Genomic DNA, 17,203 nt, shown 5'->3' on the forward strand with positions numbered 1-17,203 from the left:
CTTGCCTCTAAAGAATTATTGCTGAACAAGTCCACTCCCCCCCTATCCTAATAACTTTTCTTTTCCATTACCTCTGCTGGGCTAGAGGAGAGATTAAACCCTTATTAAAAGTAGGTTGCAAAAAAAATTATGCCAAGATGTGATCTTGCTGGCTTTGAGGAAGGTGTGCGTGCGTGCGTGCGTGCGTGCGTGCGTGCGTGCGTGTGTGCGTGTGCGTGTGCGTGTGCGTGTGCGTGTGCGTGTGCGTGTGCGTGTGTGTGTGTGTGTAAATGTAAGTAATTTATTTATTTTAAAAAAATCTGTATTAGGTGTTTTGCCTGCATGTGAATGTCTATGTACTACATGTGTGTCTGGTACCCATGTAGGCTAGAAGATGGCATTGAATCCCCTGAAATAGGAGTTACAGACAGTTAGGAGCCACTACAGAGGTGTTGGGAACCAAACCTGGGTCCTCTGCAAGAGCAACCAGTGCTTTTTAACTACTGACTCATCTCTCCAACCCCAGGAAGTAAAAATTTTAAACTGATTCTCTTGAAGAAATGGTATAAAACAGTAACAGGCCAGAGATATGGAAATAAGTTGAAAGAAATTAAGGGGCTAAAAATTATAGAAAACAATAAAACATCAATATAAGGCCAGGGCTGTGTAAATCACATTATTGAACCATTTCTTGTTAACCTATTTCAAGACAGTAGAAAATTAATCTTTGAATTACAATTTGCTTTTATCAACTGGGCAGTGGTGCCTCATTCCTTTAGGCACCTTGGGCAGGCAGAGGCAGGTGGATGGATCTCTGAGTTTCAGGCTGGCCTGGTCTATGGAGTGAGTTCCAGGCCAGTCCAGCTTTGCAGAGACACCCTGCCTTCTTTTCCCAAGTTGGGATTACAGGTATATACCTCCATGCCCTGTTTTATTTTAGTCATTTGCTTTTTTTTTTGAGACGGTCTCACAATGTAACCTTTGTTGGCCAGGAGCTTACTATGTAGACTAGGCTAGCCTCAAAATTTTTAGACATCTTCTTGTCTCTGTTTCTGAAGTCCTGGGATTAATGAAATGTGCCTCCCCATCTGACTCATTTTAAGCATTTTTGTTTTGTTTCGTTTTGTTTTGTTTTTTTGAGACGGTTTTTCTGTGTAGCCCTGGCTGACCTGGACCTCTGTAGACCAGGCTAGCCTCAAGTTCACAGATCCACCTGTTTGCCTCCCAAGTGGTCAAATTTGCACCACCATCACCCTGCTTAAGCATATTTTAAAAGTGTATAGTTTCTGGCATTAAGAATATTTCCAAAGTTATACCACTGTGACCAATTTCCATAAAGATTTTGTTTGAAAATTGAAACATGGGCTGGAGAGATGGCTCAGGTTAAGAGCACTGACTGCTCTTCCAGAGGTCTTGAGTTCAATTTCCAGCAATCACATAGTAGCTCAGAACCATCTATAATAGGATCTGATGCCCTCTTCTGGTGTGTCTGACATAAAATAAATCTTTTTTTTTTTTTTGAGACAGGGTTTCTCTGTGTAGCCCTGGCTGTCTTGGAACTCACTCTGTAGACTAGGCTGGCCTTGAACTCAGAAATCCACCTGCCTCTGCCTCCCAAGTGCTGGGATTAAAGGCATGTGCCACCACTGCCCGGCAAAATAAATCATTTTAAAAAAAGAAAGTTGAAACATTTTGAAAAATTTTTGAAAATTGAAACAGAATCTTAGTACCTATTAAGCAATAATTTCTGAATTCACCCCCCCACCAAGGCAAGGCCTTTGGTGGCCTCCACTGTTCCTTTGATAATTTTTTCCTGATTTGTTTATGGGATTTATCCTCTTATTGATAGTTTTTTTTTCAGCTGCACCACACTGAAACATTAGAAGTTTAAGAGGTGGCTGGGCACATCAGGCATATTCCGTCATCTCTGAAGGGTGGGTGTACCCTTCAGGTGTGGCCTGGTCAATTATTGATGGCCTACTTAGATCACAGTGAGGTCCTGGTTAATGAGCAACACCACTACTTATCTCCTTAGCCAGGCATTCTTGGGATAGGAGGCCAGTCTTACTGCCACGATAATCTTCCCTTTTCCTGTAGTTCTTTTAACTTTAAGGAACTTCTTTTAAACTTAAGATTTATTTATTTATTTATTTATTTATTTATTTATATGCATACTCAGTGTCCTTCACTGCATGTGTGAAGGTCACAGAATAGCTTGTCAGCATTAGTTTTCTCCTAACACCACGTGGGTCCTGGAAATTGAATTTAGGTCATTAGGCTTGGTGGCCATCACCTTTGCCAAATGACACATCTCACTGGCCCTTACAAATTTTTTTGTTATTGCTTGCTTTAGAGTTTGGAGATTACATTTATAATTAGCATTTTAAGTTCTTTAATTGGTGGGGCATAGGGCTTTGTTGATTAGTTTCCTCTCTTAGTTAGAGTATAAGGGACCACACAGAGGTAGACAAGGAACAATTCCTTGGTGGGGGGTATAAGAGACTTATATCTGCAGTAGAGTTTTGCCCAGATGCATGTCTGGGCAAAAAAAACAGATTCCCTGTTACTGGAGTTACAGACAGCTGTAGGCTGTCATATAGGTGCTGGGAATTGAACCTGGGTCGTTTGGAAGAGCAACTAGTGCTCTTAACCGCTGAGCCATCTCTCCAGTCTCCACAGCTCAAGATAAAATGTAACAAGACTCTGGAGTTGCAACACTCTAGCCTCTGACACACTGAAGGTCTAATCAGTCAGCCTTTGCAAAGATAGCATCTGTCCACCCCAGCCCCCACCCCCCCAAGACAGTGTTTCTCTGTCTTGCCTTTGCTGTTCTCCTGTAGACCAGGCTAGTTTTGAATTCAGGCTAATTTTGAATTCAGAAATCTGCCTGCTTCTGGGATTAAAGGCGTGTGCCACTACTGCTAGGCCAGAAATTCTTGTTCATGCTGTTTATATTTGTCAACTGTTTTTCAATACAGTATTTGTGTTAGCCCATACTTATTTTACATCCTCAAGCTGATAATTTCAAATTCTCCATCATATCTGAGTTTGGTCTTGATGCTTACTTTGACTCTATAGACTCTGTTTTTTTATTTTTTATTTGTGCCCCATAGCATGGCATGCCAGCCTCCCTTGTCTTTGTGGTTGGAAGCTAGCCATGCTGTATTTAGTAACAAACTGAGATAACCCTCTGGATTTTGTATGTGGTTTTGTTTTTTTGGGTACCACTGTTGATCAAACTCAGCCTCATCTGCCACACAAGTGTTAGAACAGATTGTTGTGAGTTTGCCATGTACGTGCTGGGAACTAAATGAGGGTCCTCTTGAAGAGTAGCCAGTGCTCTTAACCCCTGAGTGGCCCTCTCCAGCCCAAGTTTCTCATTTTGACCTTGGAAAATATTTCCTGAGTTTCATATCCACTTGGGTAAAACAGGAAGACAAGAAAAGTCTGAGAATATTATATTACTTTTCCTCCAAGAAGCTAGATAATGCTTTGGGCATATTTTAATATATTTGATATGTTGATATATTTTGATATACTTTCCCTCATTCCTGCTCAAGGCACAAGGTTCATTCTTCTATTATTTCCAATGAGATCTTCATAAAAACAAGGTAGTTCCTAGAAAAAAAAATTAGTAAAATATTGATGTTCCTTTGAAACCGAGGCCACAGTGGTGGTTTCATTTTTTTCTATGACTTACAGTTGTGAGCGGCCATTGAGTGCTAGGAATTGAACCTGGGTCCTCTGGAAGAGCAACCTGTGCTCTTAACCGCTGAACCATCTCTCCAGCTGTCTCCAGCTGCTGCCACAGGGGTTTTAACTCTTCATTCAATCCGTTCTCGGCTTCCAGAAGCTTGTCAGAAGCTATTTTAAGTACTCTGTTTCAGGTAAACAATGGCTCCTTGTATTTGCTTGTCTCTAGGGTTTTTGTGGTATGTGTGTGTTGTTCTGCCCTGGACCTGAAGTCTAATGGATCTAAGATAAGCTAACAGTCCTCAGTTTGTTCAGTTTTTCTCCTCATTCTCCCTCGAAGAATGAATTAGAACCTGCTCCTCACAGAAGACTAAGAACTCAAGTGTTCCACAAGTATTTCAAACAAATAAGAGCACCAAAAAAAGAACATTATTATAGAGCAATAGATAATAATAGAACAAAAAGATAATCTCTTTTATATTTATTATTATAAACTCGGGGTTGGAGTATTCTCCGTGATAAAGATCATGCTTACTGTGTTGCATAAGGCCTTTAGTTCAATCTCCAGCTCGAAATAAAGTCAAGACATATAAAGCATCCTGGTGGCAGCATATGTTTAACCCAGTTCCAGGGAATCGAGTGTTCCACTCTGGCCTCTTCCAGCACCAGACACATACCTGGTGGAGTCCTCCATGCAGGTAAAACACCTAGAGGTTCTGATTTATTCTTTCTTTGGTGCTGAGGATTGAACTCAGGACTTCATGCACATGTTCTTCCACTGAGTTTCATCCCCAGTACAGGAATTGAGATGATTGTTTTAAGCGTTAGCACCCTGTCTTGTTACTGTTATACTTAGTGGATAGTGTAGTAGGCACAGTAGCCTTGCCTGAAAAATAAAGCTAGAGACTTCGGTAAAGTTATGTGTTTAATCTGGAGAGCTGGCTCAGAGTTAAAGAGCATTTGCTGCTCTTGTAGAGGACTCAAGTTTGATTCCAAGCATCCACATGGCTACTTACAGCTATCTAAAACTCCAGTTTCAGGCTATCCAGCACCACCTTCTGGCTTCTCTGGACATCAGGCATGCATACTTCAGACAAAACACGTGTGTGTGTGTGTGTGTGTGTGTGTGTGTGTGTGTATGTGTGTGTGTGTGTGTGTGTATGTATATGTATATGTGTGTATAATAGAAATACATACATTTGAAAAACTAAAAAAAATCAGTGAGAATTTTTTTATTCATCTTTTTTATCTATATGAATACACTGTCACTGTCTTCAGACATTACCAGAAGTGGCCATTGGATCCCATTACAGATGGTTGTGAGCCACCATGCAGTTACTGGGAATTGAACTCAGGACCTCTGGAAGAGCAGTCAGTGCTCTTAACTGCTGAGCCATCTCTCCAGCCCAATCAGTGACAGTTTAAACAAGACATTAGTAAAGACAATAAAGAACAAAGATTTAAAAATTTAGAGATGAGGGCTAGAGAGATGGCTTAGCAGCACTTAAGAACACTGTTCTTCCAGAGGTCCTGAGTTCAATTCCCAGTAATAACTATCTGTAGTATGGTATAGTAATATAGTGGTTCATACCATCTATAATGTGATCTGATACCCTCTTCTGGTATGCAGATGTACGTGCAGATATAGTATTCATATATATTAAAGAAAATCTGGAGACAAAGTAGGCATGGCAGTACTCAGTGATAGTCCTAAAGTTCAAGTGGTGAGGGCATTAGGGTCAGAGGTTCTTGTTGTTTTCACCTGTATAATTGAGTTTAAGACCAGCCCAGGATACAGGACTCTGTCTCAAATACCACCACAACATATAACAAACAAAAAAATTCCTTAAGCAAATCTCACAGACACTTTGGAAGCACTGTGCTCTATTAACTAGCTATGTGTTTGTCTTCCTGTATCTTTAGTCCTTTTAAGAACTTCAGTAGCTGGGTGGTGGTGGTGCACGCCTTTAATCCCAGCACTTGGGAGGCAGAGGCAGGCAGATTTCTAGTTCGAGGCGAGCCTGGTCTACAGAGTGAGTGAGTTCCAGGACAGCCAGGGCTACCCAGAGAAACCCTGTCTCGAAAAAAACAGAAAAAAAAAAAGAACTTTAGTATTCAGAGTTTTGAGGATTATCTGTTAGGATAACTGCTTTGTCACTTTTTAAGAAGACATTTTTTGTGGGGTTAGTGGATTGAGCCCAGGGCCTTGCACACGTTAGGTAGAGGCTCTACTAATGAGCCTCGTCCTCAGCCTTATGTTTCATTAACTTTCATTAATGACTGTTTTAAATTTCTCCAAAGGTTGCAGTATACGATTCCATTTGGCTGGAGTTGCACATACTGATTTTTTTCAGAATAATTAAAAATGGAAACTATGGAAACTATAATTCTCTTACTGCATTTTGTAAACAAGGGCCTCTGAGCCTTAGTTTTCTGTAATAAGATTCTTTTGGTTTTTAAATCTGGTCAGTGTGTATAAAATGCACATTAAAATTTAGCAAGGGTTTGTGAAGAACATTCTCCATCATCTCTTCTTTTCTTCCTACTTTCCTTTCTTTTTTTTCTTTCTTTAGTTTTTGAGACAGGGTTTCACTCTGTAGACCAGGCTGTCCTCAAACTCACAGAGATCTGCCTGCCTCTGCCTTCTGAGTGCTGACATTCGAAAGGCATACACCACTACTGCCCTGCCCAGCGATGGTTTTCCAGTTATTGGTATTCAGTAGCACAGAGAAAACCTGCATAGGCTTCTGCCTTATTTGGCAGCAAAAATCAAAGCATTAACAAGATCTACAGATGGGTGTGTGAGGCTGGAGAAAAGGCTTAGCAGTTAAGAGCCCTTATCCCCTCCTCTTGTAGAGGATACAATTGACTTCCTAGGAGCACCCCATCCATAACAGCAGTTTCAGGGGATCAGTGCCTTCCTTTTGACCTCCTTGGGCACTACATGTAATAAATCTAAATAAATAAAAATTGACATACACTTATGGCTTATTTTCTAGACTTACAGAGTTAGTATCTGACAGCCATGAAAATAATATTTTTTATGATGATACTTGAATAGGGAGTTTTTTTTTCTTATTTCTTATGTATGTGAGTACACTACCACAGTCCTCAGGGCATCAGATCCCATTAACAGATGGTTATGAGCTACCCGTGGTTGCTGGGAATTGAACTCAGTACCTTTGGAAGAGCAGTCAATGCTCTTAACCCCTGAGCCATCTCTCCAGCCCTCAAAGGGAGATTTTTTTTAACACTTCTATTTCAGTGAGCTTTTCATTTCCTTTAATGCTTTCTTCCAGCTCATGGTTTTGGAGTTTTCAGTCTGTCATCATGGCGAGGGTGTAAGGCAGCAGAGCAGCTCTAGAAGCAGAGAGGAAATGCTTGTGCTTTGGGACACTCATTTTAAATATTTTTTTTTAAATATTTATTTATTTATTTTATTGATGAGTACACTGTAGCTGTCTTCAGACACACCAGAAGAGGGCATCCAATCTCATTACGGATGGTTGTGAGCCACCATGTGGTTGCTGGGATTTGAACTCGGGACCTCTGGAAGAGCAGTCAGTGCTCTTAACCGCTGAGCCATCTCTCCAGCCCCCGGGACACTCATTTTAAAAAGTCCTTTTTATTCTATTTAGGTCCTCAACATGTGGGAAGGCCTGAGCACATTGTGAGTCAGTGTTTACTTAGTTAATCCTCTCTAGGCAGTCACCTTCACACCCAGCCATGTACTTTGCTAATCTAGGCACTTCTCAATCCAGTAATAAAGTTGACAAGCAAGATCGGTTAGTTGTTCCAGCTCCAGTGAGTATTGAATTTTTAAATAAAGCAGGGCATGAATCTATTGGATTGGTGAAAAGCTGATTGTCAGTTATTGTTTAAAGTGCGATTTATGGAGATTCTTTTCTATCTAGAACTGATAATTCTGAAACTACTCACATGTACATTTTTTATGAGGGAGTTGGTTTGAGACAGGGTTTCGTTATAGCTCAGATTGGCCTCAGACCCAGACATATCACAATCCTGTGCTAATGTACTGATTGACACACCTGCTCCCTTTTCTGCTCTCTATTCCACGAAGAGCAGATCAGCATGAAAATTTTGAGGAAATAATGATCAGTAATGTTTTTAGGTATTTATCTTAATTTTTGACTTACACACGAAGTTTTAAAAGAAAAGTAGTTGAGTTAAAGAAGGCAATAAAAGGAATGCGTTCATTATGACATAAACAGGTAGGAAAAATGTGACTTGTTATCTCCCTCCCCCCGTATGCTTTTTTATTTTTTTTTTTTACTTCTTGCCATGTAGATGTTCATGCCACAGCATACACATGTAGAGGCCAGAGGACAACTTACTGTGAGGAGTTGCTCTTCCTTTGTATGCGAGTTCCCAGGGATTGGCCCTTAGGTCACCAGATTTGTGTGGCAAGCACCTTTACTCACTGAGCCATATTGTTTGCCCTCGGATTTGACAGGATCACTTTGGCCTGGAACTCACTGTATAGCCCAGAGGTTGTGTGCAAACCCATGGCTATTTTTCCACCTGTTTCAACCTCTTGTGTGTTACGATTACTCTTATGACGGATCACGCCTGGCTCTCAACCTGTGTGAACTTATTTAGATTCACACGTTTGGATATTTTATAGTAGTATATTTATGTATTTTTAAAATCTAATAAGTAATTATACTTTATAGGTAATTTGTAGCTTGCTTTTTTTGGTTGGCCTTGTAGTTCATTCAAGTTGAACATTATTCTTCCAATATTTGAAGTTCTCCAGAATCTGAAGCTTTTAAAAACTATTATTTTATGGATCTGTATGGGGGTATGTGCATGTGTGTGCAGGTGCCCAGGAGGGGCAAAAGAGGACATTGAACCTTCTGGATTTGGGTTACAGATAGTGCTGAGCTTCTCAATTTGGATATTGTGAACTGAACCCAGGCTTTCTTTTTTTTTTAATTTTTTTTTTTCCCCCCCCCCAACCCATGAACTGAACCCAGGTTTTCTTTTTTTTTTAATTCTTTTTATCTCCCCCCCCCCACACCAACCCATGTTTTCTGCAAAAGCAGCAAATACTCTCAATTCCCAGCAAATTCCATGGAAGAGATAAGAATAGCTTAAAGCCCTTGTGCCAGTGGAGTAACTGCCAGGGGAAGAGCTGTCTCCCAGGAAGAGGATAATCTGAAAGATCTCATAATTTACCTCACAGTGTATATATCTTTTCTTGTCAGTGTTCTGGGTTACTCAGGAAGAATGATCTAAGAAAGAGACACTGCAGGATGAGTGTATGCTTTCTCAAGCAGCAAGGGTGAGGGGAATCAGCCTCTCAAAGACTAAGCTGGCAGCTTCCTAGAAGCGTTTTTTATTGTTAATGCAAAAGGCAAAAGACACTTTCAGCCAGTTTATTTCTGAATACCAAAACTTCTGTCTGATCTAGGGGTTGACTTGAAGGAACCATCACCTAAGCAATTCTTACTGTCTCAGGGACTAAGTTATGCAAAGGCTCTGAGAATCCTTCAAAGGAATAACCCCATAAAATACCAGATAACAATCACTGACAATATGCTACTTCTGAAGTCTAGAATTCATACAATGGGTCTGCTAAGATTTTGCTGTATTTCCTGGGTTTTGTTTTATCTATAAAGTATAACTGTAACTTCTGAGTAAAGCTATTTACTTAGAATTATTTTCTTTGGATAGAAAAAAAGGCAGACACTTCTTAGGTGAAGTGTCTTGAGGCTTATTGTGAATTACTTTTATAGAAGTATGGTAAGCAAGCACTTTGTCCTACAAGTAGTGACTTTCCCTAATTTTCTTTTATGTTTTCTTTTACCTGTCTGTCTGTCTATCTGTATCCATCCTTCATCCATCCATCCATCCATCCATCCATCCATCCATCATGTGCACTCAAGCCTGTGAATGTGTTTTCTGTGTGAATGTATAGGCCAGAGGACAGATACACCATGTAGGGCTTGAGGATTGAACTTAAGTCATCAGGTTTGACAGCAGGCACTTTTGCCTCCTGAGCCATTTTATGTAACTTTTTATTTTATAAAATATGATTTGTTACATAATATGGTATTATATAGATCATAATTTTATTTCATTTAGTCGTTTTTTTGAAATGGTTTTCCTAAGTATCCCTGGCTGTCCTGGAACTTACTCTGTAGATCAGGCTAGCTTTGAACTCCGAGATACACTTGCTTCTGCCTCTTTTTTTTTTTTTTCAATTTTTATTTGTTTATTATATGTAAGTACACTGTAGCTATCTTCAGACACCCCACAAGAGGGCATCAGATATCATTACAGATGGTTGTGAGCCACCATGTGGTTGCTGGGATTTGAACTCATGACCTCTGGAAGAGCAGTCAGTGCTCTTAACCTCTGAGCCATCTCACCAGCCCTGCTTCTGCCTCTTAAGTGCTGGAACTAAAGGCATGTTCCACCATACCTGGCCAGAACATAACATTTTGACAAGACTTTTAGGGGTCTACAATCAGTGATCATCAGTGGTCATCTCTATGAACATTACTAAACAAAAATGACACTCTCTTAGAAGAACAAATGTCTGCAAGGAAAAATATTAATGCTTTAGACTTCAGCATCTATTCTTCCAATTAATTGGAAACTAGTTATACTTAATTAATTAATTGGAAATTAAAAGTACAAGAAATTAAATGTGCTTTTAAAGATCTGAGTTTTATATTTATGGTGTCTGTGTGTGTATGCACATGTGCATACAGGTACCTGTGGGTGCCAGAAGGCAGCATCAGAACCCCCCTGAAGCTGGAGTTAGTTATGGATGATTGTGAGCCATAGGACATGGGTACTGATTACCTACTCAGGTTCTCTGGAAGAGCAGCAGGTGCTTTTGACCACTGAGACATCTCTTCAGCTACACATGCACATTAATTGGCCAAGAGCAATGCTTGTTTTCTGACAACAACATGTGACTTCTGTGACATGGTAAAGCAATTACCAGAACTCCAAAGTCAGGGAACACAGGTGAATTTTTATGGAGAAGAGAACTTGTCACACAATAGCAAATTAAGAATGAATAAAGAGCCGGGCGGTGGTGGCGCACGCCTTTAATCCCAGCACTTGGGAGGCAGAGGCAGGCAGATTTCTGAGTTCGAGGCCAGCCTGGTCTACAGAGTGAGTTCCAGGACAGCCAGGGCTACACAGAGAAACCCTGTCTTGAAAAAACGAAAACAAAAACAAAAAAAGAAACTTGATGTGGTTAGAGACAGATATGGCCGCTAAAGTAAGTGTTAAAGGGTATTTTATTTTGTATGCCCCACCCCCCCAGACATGTCAAGTTCTTTCCCATTCAATCTGCTACTGCTGCTACTACTTCCTCCTCTTCTCATTTTCCTCTTTTGCCCGAGACACGGCTTCTCTGTGTAACCCTTGCTGTCCTGGAACTTGCTTTGTAGACCAGGCTGGCCTCATACTGAGAGATCTATTTGCCTCTGCTTCCCCATGCACCTCCATGCACAGACAATCTAATACTACTACTTCTTTTTTTTTTTTTTTTTTTTCAAGACAGGGTTTCTCTGTGTAGTCCTGGCTGTCCTGGAACTCACTCTGTAGACCAGGCTGGCCTCGAACTCTTGAACTCAGAAATCCGCCTGCCTCTGCCTCCCAAGTGCTGGGATTAAAGTCGTGCACCAACACTGCCTGGCATATCTAATACTTCTTGATTTCCTAATAAAAGGAACACAGAACATGAAAAGTTACTTTCTAAAAGGAAACCCCCTATAGAAAAATAAGTGAGCAAATGCAAAAGTTAAGTCATATAGAGCTGGGTTTGATGTGTATACTTTTAATCCCTATACCTGAGAGGTTTGAGGTCAGCCTTGTCTGTACAGTGAGTTCCAGGACAGTTAGGGCTACACAGAGAAAAACCGTGTCTTCAGAACCAAATCTCTAAATCAACCAACCAAAACTGTCACATAAAACATGCTTTAAATGTAGTTGACTATATCACAGTAATAGAACATACCATCATTTATGGGATTATTTTCATTGCTTAAATGCCAGATTAATTTTTAGTCCTCTACACAAAGTGTTATGTTTATTTAAAATGATGCTATTAATACCTTTCTATGGCATTAACTGCACACCAGGAAGGCCATGATAATACAATTCAAGGAGCAGAGTTCTCCAAGTTGCAGAGGGAAAGAACATACGCTTCTGATTCCATACACATGAATGCTTTTGTTGCTGTAGGAAATAAATCCAAGCAGAAGGAACGGAGATGTGTAAACAGAATTCTTGAGGGGAAAAAAGTTGACACACTGCATGCGTTTAATGTTCGTCCTGTCTGCCTCACAGTCTTGTGATGCAGCATGTATCCTCTATAGTGTTTTCTCTTTTTGGGGGGTTGGGGTTGCCATAGTGTTGTTTCTAAGTAGATGGTGTGTCTTTCTGTCTTTCTGGGAGTTTTCATTTGGTGAGTTCAGTTCAGGAACAGTCTCATCAAACCCTACCTTGGCCAGTGTACTGACAAGAGTAAAATACAAAAAAAATTTAAAAGAGCACTAAGCAGACTAGGCTTGGAAAGGCCCCCCCCAAAGTCCTGTCACTTTGTATCATTCTATTTAGACCAGATTGTTCTCCAACTCAGAGATCTACCTGCCTCTTTCTCTAAAGTGCTGGAATTAAAGGCATTTGTGATCTGATGAAGCTGACATGGCTGTGAGTTGCCCTATAAGGATGCTGGAAATAGAATTTCAGTTCTTGGCAAGATCAGTATGTGCCATTCTGAGTCCTTTCTCCAGCCCCATTGCCTATTGTTTTTAATTAGTTCCACCTTCCTTCCCTTCCTCCCTTTTCCCCTCCTGCCCTCCCTCACTCCCTCCCTCCTTTTTTCTCTTTTTGGTTTCTTGAGACAGGGTTTCTTTGTGTAGTCCTGGTTGTCCTAGAACCCAGCCTGTAGACCAGGCTTGCTCAGACTTACAGAGATCTGCCTGTCTCTGCTTCCCAAATTCTGGGATTAAAGGCACCTGCACCTGTTCCAGTTTTTTTTTTTTTTTAATCAAGAGAGAGGTTTGGGTTTCTTTTCCATTATTGATGGCTCTCCAGGGAGACCCATGACTCCTGTTAACATTTTTTTCATTTATTTTTATTTGCGTCTGTGGGTGTGCATATCTGTGTCTGTGTGTGCACAAGAGTGCAAATGCCCTCACAGGACAGAAAGGGGTGCCAGATTCCTTGGAACTAGACATAAAAGCATTTATGAGCCACCTGCTTGGGTCTGTTGCAAAATCATACAGGTACACATGCTTAAACCACTGATCCATAGCTCCAGCCCCTGACTCCTTATAGACCAGTGAGAGCAGGCTATGGTTCTCCTGGTTGGACACTTTGGTGTTATGTTTGATTACAGGCCTTGTGAAAGTGGTCATGTGGTTATAATATGAATCACTGAAGAGACTTGTGAGCACCTAGTCTTAGAGCCACAATCCCATCCCAGGGTTTCACTGTGTAGCCCTGTGAGTTCTAGAGTTCTCTCTCTGTTGTCCAGGTTAGCCTTGAACTCACATGCATGCTAAAAACAAGAGCCCTAGGAGTTCCTTTGTCTTTTTTTGTCCTGGTATATAAATATTTATTTCTTTATGTAAATTTTTATGCTAGTGCCCTTAAATTTTAGTTGTGGATATTTTTTGAAGATACATGTTCAGTTTTCTTTTTTATGTTTCTAGTAGGTATGTATTTTCTTGAATTTCTGTCCTGACTTGGGCCATTTTTTTTTCTTACTGAGATGAAATTCATATAGCATAAAACACCATTTTAGCTATTTAATGATATAAAAAGTTCAGTGTTTAAATAAACAGAAAATACTTTTGCAATCTAGTTCAAGGACTTTATTTATTTATTTATTTATTTATTTATTTATTTATTTTTGAGGCAGGATCTCATGTATCCCAGGCTGGTTTTAAACTCACCATGTAGCCAAGAATGACCTTGAGCTTCTGGTCTTCTAGCTTCTGAATGTAATACCGTATCCACTTTTATGATCTTATGTGGTGCTTGGGCTAGAACTTAGGGCATGGTAGGCAAACAGTTTACCAACCAAGCTACATGCTTAACCTCTAAGATTCTTTCTCATCATAAAAGGGTTTCCCTATATCTTCTAATTCTCCCTCTACTCATCTCCTAGCAATTGCTGATTTACTTCTTGTCTCAATGAACTTGCCCATTTTGGGTGTGTAAATAGAGAAATTCAGTCTTACAAAACATGTGTTGTATCTGCCTTTATTTAGCATTGCCACTTTTAAGGGTCGCTTAACATATTGCTATTTCAGCCTGTTTTATTGGGTGGTAGGTACTACATTTTATTGGATGACACTACATTTTATTTACCCATTTGTCTGTTGGTGCATATATGAGTACTTTCTACTTCTAGAAATTATGAATTATGTTGCTATCATAATTATGAAATAAAGGTGGATGAATTTTTGTTTTGTTTTGTTTGTTTTTTTGAGACAGAGTTTCTCTGTGTAGCCATGGCTGTCCTGGAATTCACTCTGTAGACTAGGCTGGCCTCAAAATTACAGAAATCCACCCGCCTCTGCTTCCCAAGTGCTAGGATCAAAGGTGTGTACCACTATCACTATGCCTGGCAAAAGGTGGATAAAATTTAAACACGAATATCTTTGTGCCTTTTATGACCCCAGTTTTTTTGTTTAAACTAATTTGTGGTTTTTAAGTTTTCTGTGTCTTTAAAACATTAGGTGATAGGGTTTTTTTCGGGAGGGGGGATGGGAAATGATGGAAAACTTGGTCTTATGCATGTAAGGTAAATATTTTCTATATCCATGTCCATTTCTAGTGCTTTATGATAAGATTTACTTTGTGTTAAATTATTTTAAATGTAATTTATATTTAAACATATCATATGCAGCACATTGAAAGATTTAAATATCTTGGAAATGTTAATAGTGTCAGCACTTTTCTTAAGTGATATTTTGAGCCTGTCCATGAGCATATGGGTAGATTGTGTTATTTATATGTTCATATACTCAGCAAAATAAAATTTATTGCCTTTAATTTTGATTTTGAGCATGTATATCCTCAAGATTAATAAGACTACAAGATAGGCTTCGCTGGTTGTTAGAGATTTATACTTATTGTAAGGACATTGTTAAAATTTTGTTTTGATAGTGAAAGCAAGTTGAATACATTGGTGCAGAAGCTTCATGACTTCTTAGCACATTCATCAGAAGAATCTGAGGAAACGTGTTCTTCTCCACGACTTGTCATGAACCAAAGCACAGGTAATTTGAAGCTGACTGTGCCATATGTAGTCCTATTTCATTTATTTCTATTCATTTATTTTAAAGATTTATTTTTATTTATGTGTGTGATGTGTGTGAGGCTGCCTGAGTTCGTGTGCACCATACGTATGCTGCTGTCTATGAGGCCTGAGGACTGGCTTCCTCTGTAACATATTTCCAGATTCCCTAGAACTGGAGTTAGAGGCGGTTGTGAGCCACTTGATAAGGGTGCTGGGAACCGAATCTGGATCCTTTGCAGGAGCAGCAATCATTGCTGAGCCATCTGTCCGGGCCCCTCACTTATTATTTTAGTATGGAGCAGCTACTCTAGAAAGTTGAATTAGCGAGTTTATAGAAGTCTTTATAGGGTGTGTTTGCTAGTATCTGCTGTAAGAGTTTAATTTTGAAAAGGAAAAATAGAAAGTTGTAAACTATTGGATGCTTCGAGGGTGAAACACTCATTAGCGTTTGATGTGTAATGGAAGTTTCTGCTAGAAGAGGTAGATAAGAATTAGGAGAGGTATGAGCAGTGTAGGTTTCTGGTGGTGGAACTCAGGCCATTAAGCATGCAGGGCACATGTTCTATAACTGTATCTCTAACCAAGAGTAGAAATACTTTACTCCAGTGGCTACTTGTGTATTAGAATTTAAATTGTTATGTTGCTTAAAGATATCACTTGATGATGTTGGACATGCTGTCTTATACTCAAAGTTCCGGCTCTCAGTAGACAAGTAGGCTGTGACAAGAGGGTGGCTGTGAGTTCAAGGCCAATAGGGATTACACAGTAAGTTTTAGTGTAGCCTGGCTGCAGTCAAATTTTATAAACAACAACAAAACCAAACCAAATGAAAACAAAAACATTAAAAGAATTTGGTGACTATATTTTTATAAAACAGATTGACATTTTTTTCTCTCCTTCATTTAAAGAAACATTGTTTAGACAGGATGTTGCTATACATCGCAGGTTGTCTTTGAACTTGTGATCATCCTGCCTAAGCCTCTTGAATGCTGAGATTATAATAGTATGCTCCTTTAAAAATATCCTATATCCTATAATGATTGGTTACTACATATAGCAAATACAACATCAAAGCTTGTGCATATATATGCACATATACAATGTGAAAAATAAAAAGTAGCAAGATCATTGTGAAAAGTTCAACCATATGTTAGAGTATCAACTCACTGGCTAAGCATTTTCTAAAAATTTAGACTAGCAAGCCACAGATTCAAGAGGTTCTGATAGGATTCATAGAAGAAAAGCTACACTAGGACCAGGCAGATCGCTGTGCCCATGAAAGCTTGATCCCTAGAACTCAGTTAAATTGGAGAGTGAGACCCAGTTCCAGAGTTACCCTCTGACTTTGCTGCACATGTGTTCCATGGCACACGTACCCATCCATGCACTCTACAAACGCGCTTTTACAAAAGGAAAACTATGGTTAGTCATTATTAGATTTTATTTTATTTTATTTTATTTTTTAAAAGGATCTCAGTATGTTACCCTGGGTGGCCTGGAACTTGCTTTATAAACTAGGATTGAACTTTTCCTACCATTTGCTTCTGGAGTGTTGAGACTATAGACATGAGCCATCACCTAATAGTCTGTTTTAAAGAGGGGAATCTAAGAGAAAAAAAATACAATCTTTCCAGGAGAAAAAATGATATTACTTCCAAAGGAACACCACTAATACTGTAGTTCTTCCAGATGACCATGGCAAGTTAAATAAATAAATATAATAAATAAATAAATAACAGGTAGATAAGTTTCTGCGAATTTTATCACAAGGCATGTGGTTTCATTTGTCCGTTTATTGATGATGTTATTAGGTTATTTGGTTATGTTGGTTATGTTTGTACTTTGTTGATTACTATAAAGTGAGAATTTATTCTTTTGTACCTAATAATGAGATCAGAAAGATTTTGAAATTAGTCTTTTTGTCATCAAATTTTAAATTATAAAGTGTTTTCTATTACAAATTATTATGTTAGTGGCTCAGGCATTCCATATTTGTCATCTCCCAGTTCTTTAGGTCAGGAATCTGGTGGGCTTTGCTGAACTGTCCTCTGGTATCACAAGGTGGTCAGTGTGTCAGCAGCACATCGTTCATTTCTGTTAAGCTTTGTGCAAGACCGTGTTCCCAGACTTCTTTAAGGTTTTGGCAGAATTCAGACCCTTCAGGCTTCACTTCCTGTTGGCCAGGATCTCCCTCCCTCCCTCCCTCCCTCCCTCCCTCCCTCCGTCCCTCCC

At 39.5% G+C, this 17,203-nt stretch overlaps 1 protein-coding gene across 1 annotated transcript in view; it reads left to right on the forward strand.

Annotated features, from left to right (window-relative positions):
• The window catches only part of Atrx (ATRX chromatin remodeler), a 126,509-nt gene that overhangs the window by 16,059 nt on the left and 93,247 nt on the right, over positions 1-17,203 (forward strand). The window contains exon 2 of the mRNA XM_028771455.1: positions 14,839-14,951. Coding sequence (XP_028627288.1) covers positions 14,936-14,951 — 16 coding nt within the window. The 5' untranslated portion in view covers positions 14,839-14,935. The remainder of the gene's footprint in view (positions 1-14,838; positions 14,952-17,203) is intronic.

This window comes from Grammomys surdaster, unplaced genomic scaffold, assembly GCF_004785775.1.
Source record: "Grammomys surdaster isolate TR1022 unplaced genomic scaffold, NIH_TR_1.0 207, whole genome shotgun sequence".
NCBI classification, from domain to species: Eukaryota; Metazoa; Chordata; class Mammalia; order Rodentia; family Muridae; genus Grammomys; species Grammomys surdaster.